The sequence below is a fragment of the Brassica oleracea genome, chromosome C2 (genome assembly GCF_000695525.1).
Source record: "Brassica oleracea var. oleracea cultivar TO1000 chromosome C2, BOL, whole genome shotgun sequence".
Taxonomy (NCBI): domain Eukaryota; kingdom Viridiplantae; phylum Streptophyta; class Magnoliopsida; order Brassicales; family Brassicaceae; genus Brassica; species Brassica oleracea.
In genome coordinates, this window is record NC_027749.1 from 18023232 (window position 1) to 18035277 (window position 12046).

General features: G+C 35.2%; 1 protein-coding gene and 1 long non-coding RNA gene across 3 annotated transcripts; one reads left to right on the top strand and one right to left on the bottom strand.

The window, feature by feature from the left end:
• Window positions 1–684: 684 nt before the first annotated feature.
• LOC106320412 lies at window positions 685–2193 on the bottom strand. 2 transcript variants are annotated; one of them, XR_001265824.1, is made up of 2 exons: window positions 2040–2193; window positions 685–1943 (listed from the first exon to the last, which is right to left on the bottom strand). It is a non-coding gene; the product is annotated as an uncharacterized LOC106320412 (long non-coding RNA). The 2 variants fall into 2 exon arrangements; XR_001265821.1 differs by having other exon boundaries at window positions 2047–2177.
• Window positions 2194–10773: 8580 nt separating this feature from the next.
• Window positions 10774–12046, top strand: LOC106325616 (AP2/ERF and B3 domain-containing transcription repressor RAV2). Its single transcript, XM_013763661.1, has one exon. It carries the CDS (start codon window positions 10880–10882, stop codon window positions 11909–11911), a length of 1032 nt encoding a protein of 343 aa, XP_013619115.1. The 5' UTR covers window positions 10774–10879; the 3' UTR covers window positions 11912–12046.

Consider the following 12046-nt stretch of genomic DNA (forward strand, 5'->3'; position numbering starts at 1 on the left):
AGAGAGAGAGAGAGAGAGAGAGAGAGAGAGAGAGAGAGAGAGAGAGAGAGAGAGAAGAGGGAGACGCAGAGAATGGTTCAAGACCGAATGACCTCTTCTCTCTACCGCTTCGTATCTCCTATCACAACTCGCCACGTGACACAAGCACCACCACCAAAAACTTCTTACGTAAAAATCGATTCCACTAATTAACTCATTTTTGGATTTAAATTTGGCCCAAATAAATTATAAGAATCGGGCTAAGAAGAGCCTGATAATGATGCTCTTAATTAAGTGAGTTCTTATGGCCTAAACTAAGACACGATATTCACTATTCCACCAGATTTGAATTGAATTAATTAGTCAAATCTGAATGTCCCCGAAGATGTAAATGGAAAATGCTGATAATTACATCTCCTACCAAAACTGTAGATCTCAGCGATGGAAGATAATAATCCAAAATCAACGGTTGAGATGAAATTAGAATTAGTAAAGTTGGGATGAGATGAGGTTTGGGTCCATGCTTAGCCAGTGACACTGATGGAGGGCTGAGCTTTCTTCGTTTTTTTAATCGCGAGTCTTCTTCCAATTTGCATTTCATCTCCAAATTGTTGAAAACGCTACGTTAAAGACGCCCTACCCCGGACGATGTTTTCCTATGTGCATGGACCTTTTCTTATTCTGCAAATAATTAAAAAAAAAAAGTTCGTGTAAATATTAAATTTTATACCAAAATTTTAAACTTTTAACAACAGTTACAGAGAATACTAGTAGCAGAAAACACCCAAAAAAAAACATTAGAGGATCAAAGGACATAACATTAACATTTAAATACAAGCACACAAAACACTCGCAGAAGGATAGCCTGGCCGAGACCGTAGCATTGCCAAATAGGTTCGGAGCCTTTGATAAAATATAGACCACGCTAGGTAGAAATCGGCTTGCACAAACCGCTACTCCAAAAGATTGACACTGACCCCACGCAGCTTTGCATAGACCGGCCGAGGAAACCGATCCATCAACCACCACCGGTAGAGGAGACTGAGACCCGAGCTAAGAACTTCCACTTGCATCGAGCACACTAGAGTGCCAATCCGGCCTGATGCCACTGACCACCAAAGTCACACTTATTACACTCGACTTCAAAACATAATGCGCGTAGATGCAAGAAGACATGGAGCGATGAGAGCTACATCCTGAGTTGTTCGCCCAAACCTACAATATAGAGATAAGATCAGTCCTCCACTGGAGACCAAGTGATCCGACAATGGAGCTGGGATGACCAACCAACACACGAGTCTCCTTCAAGGAAACACAGCTTCGAGACTCAAACGGAGGTCTGACACCTTGCCTCGAGCTCACATCGAGAACCGATGGAAGCTCTACAAAGCCTCGTGAGAGAGACAACAACAGAGGAGAACTCTAAGAACTCCGAAGAGCCGGAAAGGAAGAGGCACCACACCAAGCAGACGCCATGCAACAAAACAAGAGCAGCGAGAAACATGAAGACAAAGCATTAGCGACTACCGAAGAGTTCTAGGCGCAAGTCATAGACGGCCAAGCCCAGAAACAACCCGACGACCGCACACAACAACTGCCGCGGGACGAAAACCAGAACAAGCGCGCTTCAAGAAAGAGCTCCAAAGTACCACTTAGCCAGATGAAGAAGGATGAGAGCCTCACTGGACCCAAAGCGAAGACAGAGCTCTGACGACACCGGACCGCTCCTGTCCAAATCAATAGCTTGAACGGCAAGACCACCAGATCTGAAAGGAGGAGCCTTACAACCACGTTCACGCGCTGTCACTGCCGGTCGGGGACCAGATCGAGAAAACTGAAAACCTCATCCAATCACCGCCTCCGAACCCTAAAAACCAACTCCGTTCATCCACATCCTACCCCACTCGCCAACACACTAGAACGGAACCCACCAACCGCAGACACAATGAACCGTGCCGGAGAACCTAACCAGAACATCAAGCAAGAGGACGGAGAAAAATAAGATAAAAGAAACATAGAAAAATACAAAGAGGAAAAAGATAGGAGAGGGTTCCGGCGACCACGCACACCACCGCCAGTCGCGGAAGCTGGAGGAGACGTCAACGAGAAAGGAGCTTTGAGAAAAGAGGATGGAGAAAAGTTTCAAGAAAGAGAGAGCAACATGCTCTAAATAATTAAATTCATTTGTTCAATTATTATTTTTTTCTTTTTGAAAAGGCTTTATTTGTTCAATTATTGTCGTTCCCTAATTTCTAACGACTTTTATAAAAACTTTTTCAGTGTTTATTGTTTTTTTGTATTTTCTTTCGCTTATACAAAAAAAAAACTATTATATTTTGAAGTGTCAAAAATAGTTAAAACAAATATAATGCCTTTGATCAAATATAATGCTTATCTTAAGAAAATATACACTGAAGTAATTAATTTATCAAATTCATAGGGAGATCATGTGACCCTAGTTCAATCTTGCTTATTCCCATTTTATATATAGTAGATTGTGATGGGTACGTAACCGAAATATTTAGCTCTATATATATATATATAAGGGTGATATTAGAGAACTACACATGAATGGACATTAATAGTTTTGTTTATACACATTAGGACCCATGTAGACTAAAATGCCCTTGCTTTCAGATGAAAGCTTCAGTGTTCTACACTGACACAAACATGGAAAAATAAAGTGTGACAGGTTTGTGGAAGCGTGATCTAGGTTGTAGGTCTACAACTAAAAATTTATCTTCCATATGGTTTGCTGGGTTTTGAGTCAATTTAATAGTTTTCCTTCTCATCTTAATAGAAATTTGGTTTTCCTTCTCATCACTTTCATTTTTCAATAAAGCTATTTAAAAATAAGATTTAAAACATGATTTTTCAATGTTTTCTAGTAAGATCTAAGAAACTTTGATGAATTTTTACTAACATTCTGACTAAGATCCAAAAAACAGCCAAAATCCATAAAAGATGAAGCAAAGATAGTAGATGCATGGTAGTGAATCTACGAAAAAAGAAAATCAGGTAAATATTTTTATGGATCTATGATAGACATATTAGAACTCACTGACATATTTAACAATTGAACACTTTGATGATGATAGGTTGTGGCGGTTCTATCCCCTCATATGATTGGCATTCTTATCCCTTTCGGTTTCAAATAATAATTTGCTTTCAACTTTTAATCATATTAATAGGACTTTTGTGTTGTGTTCTTTCCCTTCAACCATAACTCAAGTGTTGGTGTATCAGAACTTTAAGAAAAAACCCGTTCATGATAACACATGTGTTAGTTGGTATTCTTGGAGTTAGCAGATATTATTTTTGTTTTAGAGGATTTTCTATTTTTATATCAGATTCATGCTACATATTTTATTAGCTATTAAAACTGGTTGGAGTTAATTGATAGATGGTCTGTAAGATGTTACACAATATGTGTCATTAGATGATACAAGGTTTGTTAGTAGGTACATTGTTTGGAGCAGATAACAACCAATATATCAACTAACGCTAACTTGTTTATAACATTTTTGGAAAACATTGCCGGTTAGTTTATAACTAGTTTGACACATGCTTTGTTAGCTGGTATATGGTAATGATAAATGGTTTTCCCTATTGACCATAAATTCTCAATCACATATCAGTTAACACATAAGGATCTAAAATATATATATATCAGTCCAACGTATTTTAGTAGCAGTGAACAAAACTTGTATCATCTAACTAGTTCGTAGCAGCTAACCAAACATATATTCGGGTCGGAGATTTTCTAACTGTAACCACCACAGTGGAGGAGCTGAAATGCATTTGCCCTGGTTCAAAAAAATCGTCCGAGACAACGAGTCAAAGGTTGGGTAGAAAAACATATATATAGTACAATATGACATTGTTGGTTTAGTGTATCTTATGTCATTTTCGTACTAGTTGGACATATTCTTTCGTAGTAGACCATGTATCAATTAACAAATTATGTATCATCTAACAAATCATGTATCAAATAATAAATATTGTATCAAGTAACAAACCAGTTTCAAGGAATGTGTTAGCTTACAAACAATATTTTTAACCATTTTACAACTAACAAATCAAGTATCAGCTAACAAGAATTACTTTTTAACATCTTACCAACTATTTATCAATTAGTGGCATCATATTTGTAACAACTAAACAATGATAAATAATCTAACAAAACGCTTATTAGATAATAAAACATGTATCAAATAACAAACTATTGTAAAACCATTAAATGGCTAAAAATCCATGTAGCAGAAAATAAACAACGTATCAATCAACGACATCTATTTTGTAACAGCTTTCAAACCATTTATTAATATTAGCTAGTATTGTGATAACTGGTGCGGTAATAGATTCTAAACGAGTGATAGACACAATCGATGGTATTGTGATAACTGGTGCGGTAATAGATTCTAAACGAGTGACAGAAACAATCAATACTTCAACTATTTATAAGGTTATTTGATTCAAACTGTAAATTTCTGATGATAAATACGAAAGAGATGTTGAAGAAGGGTTGGGAGCTGATACACTAAAAATGAACTTTGCTACTGTCAAGTTAACAATGTAGTTGTAATATGTTTAAATTCAATTACAGAGGACCAGTTTACACTTTATCATATTGGTTCGACACACTTTATCCTATTGGTTCGACAATAAGCTAAAACAATGATGGGTTTTAAAGATTGATTGGAAGCGTAGAATGCAAGTAACAAGAATTCTAAAGGTTTCTCAAGATGATAAACGAGCTGATCAAACAAGTTAACAAGGGAGCGAGCCAAACAGCTATTCAAGTTCTTTTAGATCGAGTCTAAAACTCAAGCATCTAGGTAGATCAGCCCACTTTCGTGGAGCTATTCCTTTTATCGATCGATCTCAGCACCTAAAGTATCGTTTGGACTGAGATGAGACGATAAACCTTAGAAACTGGCCCGATGTGTTCATAAGGCACCCTAATATCTACTTTCGCTGATTAGGGACATCGTGCTCATGTAAAACATGTCTAGTATTCTAATGCACGGTTAATGATTAGATCTACCTAAGTTCATGCATCAAGTGATCAGTTTATTGCAAGCAATGGGATCAGTTATGAATGAAGACAATTAATGAGACTTATTTGTGTTTAGCTCGGGATCTAGCAACCCTAACACCCTAGGCTAACAAGATCGACTACTCAGTCATGGCACAAGTAAACACATAAGATAATTCTGAGTACATGATGTGATTGAATAGAAATAAAGTAGGGTTCAGAATAATCTTCTCGAAGATGAGAAAGATGGAGTCGTCTCCCTTGCAAAGTAATTCCAAAAGTTACTTTCTTGCAAAAACTAGCGTAGTTCTAAAATAAAATGATAGAGGTGTTTTTATATGGGGGCGCCATTAGGTTTAGGAAGAGATGGGCTTGCTAGGGCAGAATCCCAAAATATCTTGAAGGTTTCCTTAGATGCCGAGAACAATTACCCAGCTGTTCCTTGTGGGAACAATCGTCAAACTACTCCGTCTGGCTGTTCTGCGAGAAATACTTCAAATATGACATCTTTTCTTCATGCACCCTTCTCCGGCTTCATAACCTACTCCAGACCTGAAAAGACTCAAAAAGGAGTGAACAGACTCGGTAAAAGACTTGAAAACCTTTGAAAACATATTTACTAAGATGTCAAAAACACCATATATCAGGAGCATCATAAGAAAATCGAAAAATAAAATCTCTTCCAAAAATATGAAGAAATTTATGGTTTGAGATAAGGAAAGAGAAAGAATATAATTAATGCTGATGGTTGTTGGGGTCAAAAACGGACACGGCAAAGTTAATATCCAAATGTCCGTAAAAGTTGGCATAAACGCTTTTACGAAAAAGTAATCTTCGTAAAGAAATCTTTACGAAGAACCTTGCGGTGAAATCTTGCACTAATCTCGGTTGATCCATCAAAACTAAACTCCCATAGTCCAAAAACACGTTCGTAAAACATCGGAAAAGGGTCCAAACAAGGTCGCCACGTAATGACCGGTTCAAAACGAGCCGGTCGCTACGTAGCGACCGACCAAGCCATTCGTTCGGTCGCTACGTCGCAGATCAGGTCACTAAGTAGCGACCGAACTGTCTCGAACGTCGATCAACGGGTAAGACCGAAATCCATGCATTCTCGTCTTTTTTTTAATGCTAGCTCCTATGTACCGCAGCCATATCATTTCTCACTCCCATCGATTGGAGTTATCACTTAAACTTTACGATAAAAATTGCGGAAAGTTTAGTTTTATTGATTAAAATCGTAATAAACGTTTCGAGTCGAAAGACGGCCCAAATTGGTCTAAAACGAGATTAGAAACCCACTTACGATTTTTTAAGGAAAAGGCCCATAGATACTATGACGATTTATACTTAATCCACAAGAAAAGTTAAAATGTCAAATTTCCGCAGATAAATGTTAAGTTTTCGCGGATAATCATGAAGATCGAGAAAAATGGGATATCTCCATTTTCGAGGTTTGACGGCTTAAGGGTAAAAGAGGAAAGCTCGAACCGACCTTGGAGGAAGTATATAAGGAGTTCTAGGCGAGAGGCACAAAAAGAGAATTTTTTTCAGAGCAAACTTAGCACTTAGAGCATTTAGGCAACTTTCCGTTTTTGTTATCTCGAGCTGCGACTCAACTAGGTTTTGCAGTCTTAGGTTGTTAGAACTAGGAATCTCACCGACAGCTCTCGTAGCCGAGGTTTATACCTTGTTGTAACGCTCATACGCAAATTCGGAATAAGACTTCTTTTTGCTCTTTTTACGATTTCTTATTTTTCTCGTCTTTATTTCGTGTTCTGATTGCTTGGTGCGTGGTTTATCAGATATCCAAGACTTCTCGGAAATTAGAGTTTTTCTAACTTTCCTAATTTAAACAGAAATCGACAGTGCGAATTTCGGTTCTTACGGATGCTTTTGATTTTTCACCCACAAAAATTGTCGACATTTTTTATTAATTTTTAAATAATTAATAATTAAATTTAGAGCACTTCTCGAATAATGAGTTTTGCTGCAATTAACAGTAAAACATCAGTAAAATTTCAGGGGGTCTGACACAGCTATTGACATGTTGGTATGCATGAAGCAAGAGTAAAATAGACATAGAAATATTACTATCAATTCAGGTGCATGGATCTAATTAAGGACTCGCTTAGGGGCATAGAAGCCAATTATTAACTTAGAGATATCGATTCAAATTCATTAATTAACAATTATACATAAATCACATGAGTTGGACTAGTACTACAAAATGTTTGGATAATATCATAAACGTTAATTTTTATTAGTGAGAACAGTTTCCCGGTTCATAGATATGATTATAACGGATCACTTAAAATTCAACAAAAAACATTGTGTAATTATAGGGGACGTAATGAGTGATTATGACTGGTCAACTAATAAAAATACGCCTTTTCAGAAGAAAAAAACGAATAAAAATACAAATAAATCTACAGTGTTGACAGGGTTTCAGAGATATTTGGTTGGATAAGCTCAAATTCAGCTAACCAAAGTCTCTCCCACCCAAGAGGGAACATCACGCCATATCTAACAATTAGTCTCTCTCTTTATCTCTGTCATATTCGAGATATTAAGATGTATAAAGATAATTATCTATTTCAATAGTAAGATTTTATAAAATGTTCGCACATATGACAAAAATATTAAATTATTATTATAACTACATCATTTTACAGTTATTAATTTTCAATAATTTTTACCCATAATAATTCAATAAAATCAAGTAATTTTTTTTTAAGTTTACTATTTCTGCATAGAAAATCTAATTTTGTGAGAATTTTTTATTTAAAATATTTTTTTTAGCAAAAAAGGAGAGAGAAATTAAACAGTGAAAGTGATAAAGCAAACGAGCAAAAAAGGAGAGAAATTTTTTTTTATCTAATTTTATGTTTCGATGTAGTAGAGAAAACGAGCTGTAAATTAAACAGTGAAAATGATAAAGTAACTAAGTGAAATCAGATTGGTTATGTTTGGATTATTGTGTGAGACAGCATCATCAAATAATATCATAATCTTTGCAACTATGCATGCTTTAGGTTATTTCAGTTAAAATCGGTTAGAGTAATATATTTTATGGTTAGTTCAGTTTGTCCGAAATATTACCGAATCAAACGTAAAAATAATTCGGCGCCGTTCTTGATTTGATTAGTTCAGTTTTTGAAAATTCTATGAAATTTAACCAAGTTTTTGGTTTCGTTTAGATTTCAAATTAAACTCAGATAATTTTTAGATAAAACAAGTTATTTTAACTAAACCGATTCAAAATTTTGGTTTATTCGATTTGAATTTTTCTTTTGCAATTTATTTTAAAAAAATTATTAAATGACTACCAAGAGAATCATATTTTTATTATAAAAAAAAACCTTGCCAAATTGAACCAATTTACAACCAGATTTGAATGAAAACCCAAAAAATCGGTTCATTTCCGGTCAAAATTCCAGGTCTACTTGCAACATTGCCAATCCAATAGTCCTTTTGTTTTAATCAATTTCACCGGTTAATGTATAATGATGGTGAATAAAAAATGAATACAAGTAGTGGGCGTTCGGGTATCCATACGGGTTTGGTTCGATCTATTCGGATTCTGGATTTTAGGCGTTAAAGGATTATACCCATTCAAGTATTTATAAATTTTTGTTCGTGTTCGATTCAGATCTTTGGGGGTTCGGTTCGGATAATCCGTTTAAATTATTTACAAAAAAATAATTCATATAGATTTTAGTTTCTAAAAATCTAAATCTAAATAATATACATAAATTTGAATAATGTATGCCAAAATACCTAAATTTAACATATAGATTGGTTTGACTTGAATATTTGAATAAATAATCAATAGATATTTCAAGTATTTGGTGTTTTGAGTATTGTTTAGATATTTTAGACAATTACTTTTGACTATTTATATATATTTTAAACTAGGTGTCTTGCCCGCATTTGCGGGCTTAATCGTTTTACAAATATTTATTAGCTTATTTTTTATTAATTCAAAAACCAGCATAATAACTTATTATTTATGTTTTCAAAAAAATTAAATCAAACATATATATATATATATATATATATATGACAAAGATCTAATTAAATATATATGTTTAATTAAAATTTATTAAAGATAACATTGACTTTAACCACTGAATTTATTATAATTGTTTTATATTTTATTTTAGAATTTTATAATTGAAAATATGTTTTAAGATAACAACACAATATATACGAATTATCTTATTTTTTAAAAAGCTAATATTATTAACAAAAATTCGTTTTGGATTATATAATTAATTATATATAAAATTCATTATGGGTATTATAGATATTAACCACTCTAACTTTCAACGTAAGAGCTCTGCTGCTAAAAATTATTTCGCAAATAATAGTATAGATATTTTGGACAACTTTAAAATATATTATATATTTTGGATATTTTTTATATTAAATATATAAATAAATAAGATATTTAAGTATTAAAATCTACGAACGGTATCCAAAATATTTGGTTCGGATCGGATTCAGTTCGGTTCTCTAAATTCTTTTGAATCCAATCGGATATTTAACCAATTTTGGTTTTGGTTCGATATTACTTTTTGGATGAGATTCGGTTGGGTTTTCGAATTCAGGTTTTTTTTTCCTAGCTCTAAATACAAGGATTTCAGAGGGGAATGAACTAAAATACTAAAGAGAGGAGAAAGGTCCAGATGTCATGTGAACCCCCCATCCCACTTGACCTCCTTGGCAGGTCCGACTTACCGTGTAAGTGTGTAACCCCGTTGGTTATTCATTTGTATATAGTCTCTCTTTTTTTTATTCTCGCCAAAACTCTTGACTTAAATCTTTAATTTTAAAGTTTAAAAAAAAAACTTTAATTTTGTTCCATATTCTAATATTCTGACTTTTTGTTATTTTTTTGTCAATCACTGACTCTTCTATATATATATACATATATGTCAATGTAACAAAAAACACTTAATTCAACATATTTGGGTTGTTGAATAAGATATCGTTGTTGAGTCTGACTTTTTCTAAGCATCTAGAATCTTATAATCACTAGTTTTATATCGTCTTTTTTTTTGTCAAAGATATTATGTATTTAAAAGTTTCCAACAAATACGTTATCAGTATATATGTTCTTGTTTTCAGTTCAATAACGAGTCATCGAATATAGAAAATGCAGAATTTCGTAATCCACTAAAAATATGTAGCTGTGCGATTTCTAAATAACGACATATTCTTTTCTAACATAATTTAGTGATACCTAGAACTGCTCTCTTTTATTTTAACAAAATATTTTGATGTGATTTGGAGTTGCTAGCATTAATATGTCAATAATGTGAATGTATTCGAGCCATATATAGTCTTGATGTGATCCTTTTCCATGAAATGTCATGCAATAATATAAATGATTTCAATCAAGCCTGGTTATATATATCACAAGTCCCGCTAAATAACATGATGAAAAATCTTACTTAATGAAGATACGTGGTAATGTTGTAAAAGTGTAGGTCATTGAATTGTGGTTCTTAAAAATGTACATAACAAACGTACGAAACATAGAAAAGCCGTAGTAGTACTACATATTTGTCGTCTGCCCTTCATGGAAACTTCCTTCATAGTTGGTTTGCCATTCTTTTAAGCGTTGACCCCACCTTTCGCAATTTTCTACTTTATGTTTATTTAATATCTCTACCTTTTGTTTAAACCAATCAAATTTAACATAAATAAATAGTATAATACTATATCAGATACAAATGATAACATGTACATGCATTATGCCTCTAAATAAAAAGCAACAACGTCACCTACAAAATCCATCTCACCAAATTTGTTTCTCCTTTTGGTCAGAAACTTCAAGAAACTGAAACAAAGAAAATGGTATTCAGTTGCATAGACGAGAGCTCTTCCACTTCAGAATCTTTTTCACCCGCAACCACAACCGCCGCAAAGTTCTCTGCTCCTCCGCTTCCACCGTTACGCCTCAACCGGATGGGAAGCGGTGGAAGCAACGTCGTGTTGGATTCAAAGAATGGCGTAGATATTGATTCACGGAAGCTATCGTCGTCAAAGTACAAAGGCGTGGTTCCTCAGCCGAACGGAAGATGGGGAGCTCAGATTTACGTGAAGCACCAGCGAGTTTGGCTTGGCACTTTCAGCGATGAAGAGGAAGCTGCTCACTCCTACGACATAGCCGCCCGTAAATTCCGTGGCCGTGACGCCGTTGTCAACTTCAAAACCTTCCTCGCCTCAGAGGACGATAATGGCGAGTTATGTTTTCTTGAAGCTCACTCCAAGGCCGAGATCGTCGACATGTTGAGGAAACACACTTACGCTGACGAGCTTGCGCAGAGCAATAAACGCAACGGAGCGAATACGAATACGACTCAAAGCGACACCGTTTCGAGAACACGTGAAGTGCTTTTCGAGAAGGTTGTCACGCCTAGCGACGTTGGCAAGCTAAACCGCCTCGTGATACCTAAACAGCACGCGGAGAAACATTTTCCGTTACCGTCACTGTCGGTGACTAAAGGCGTTCTGATCAACTTCGAAGACGTGACGGGTAAAGTGTGGCGGTTCCGTTACTCGTACTGGAACAGTAGTCAAAGTTACGTGTTGACCAAGGGATGGAGTCAGTTCGTAAAGGAGAAGAATCTCCGAGCCGGTGATGTCGTTACTTTCGAGAGATCGACCGGTTCAGACCGGCAGCTTTATATTGATTGGAAAAGGTCTGGTCCGAGCAAAAACCCTGTTCAGGTTGTGGTTCGGCTTTTCGGAGTTGACATCTTCAACGTGACAAGCACGAAGCCGAGCAACGTTGTAGACGCGTGCGGTGGAAAAAGATCTCGGGATGTCGATATGTTTGCGCTACGGTGTTCCAAAAAACACGCTATAATCAATACTTTGTGACATTTCCTTTTTCATTTTTAATTTAATATTTGTCAAGTTGTAGTAGGATGTGAATCTTGTGTTTTTTTGTTTGTCAATGAATCTTGTGGTTATTCTTGCCAAATTAGCAAAAGAGGAGAAGAGTGTTTTTTTTCC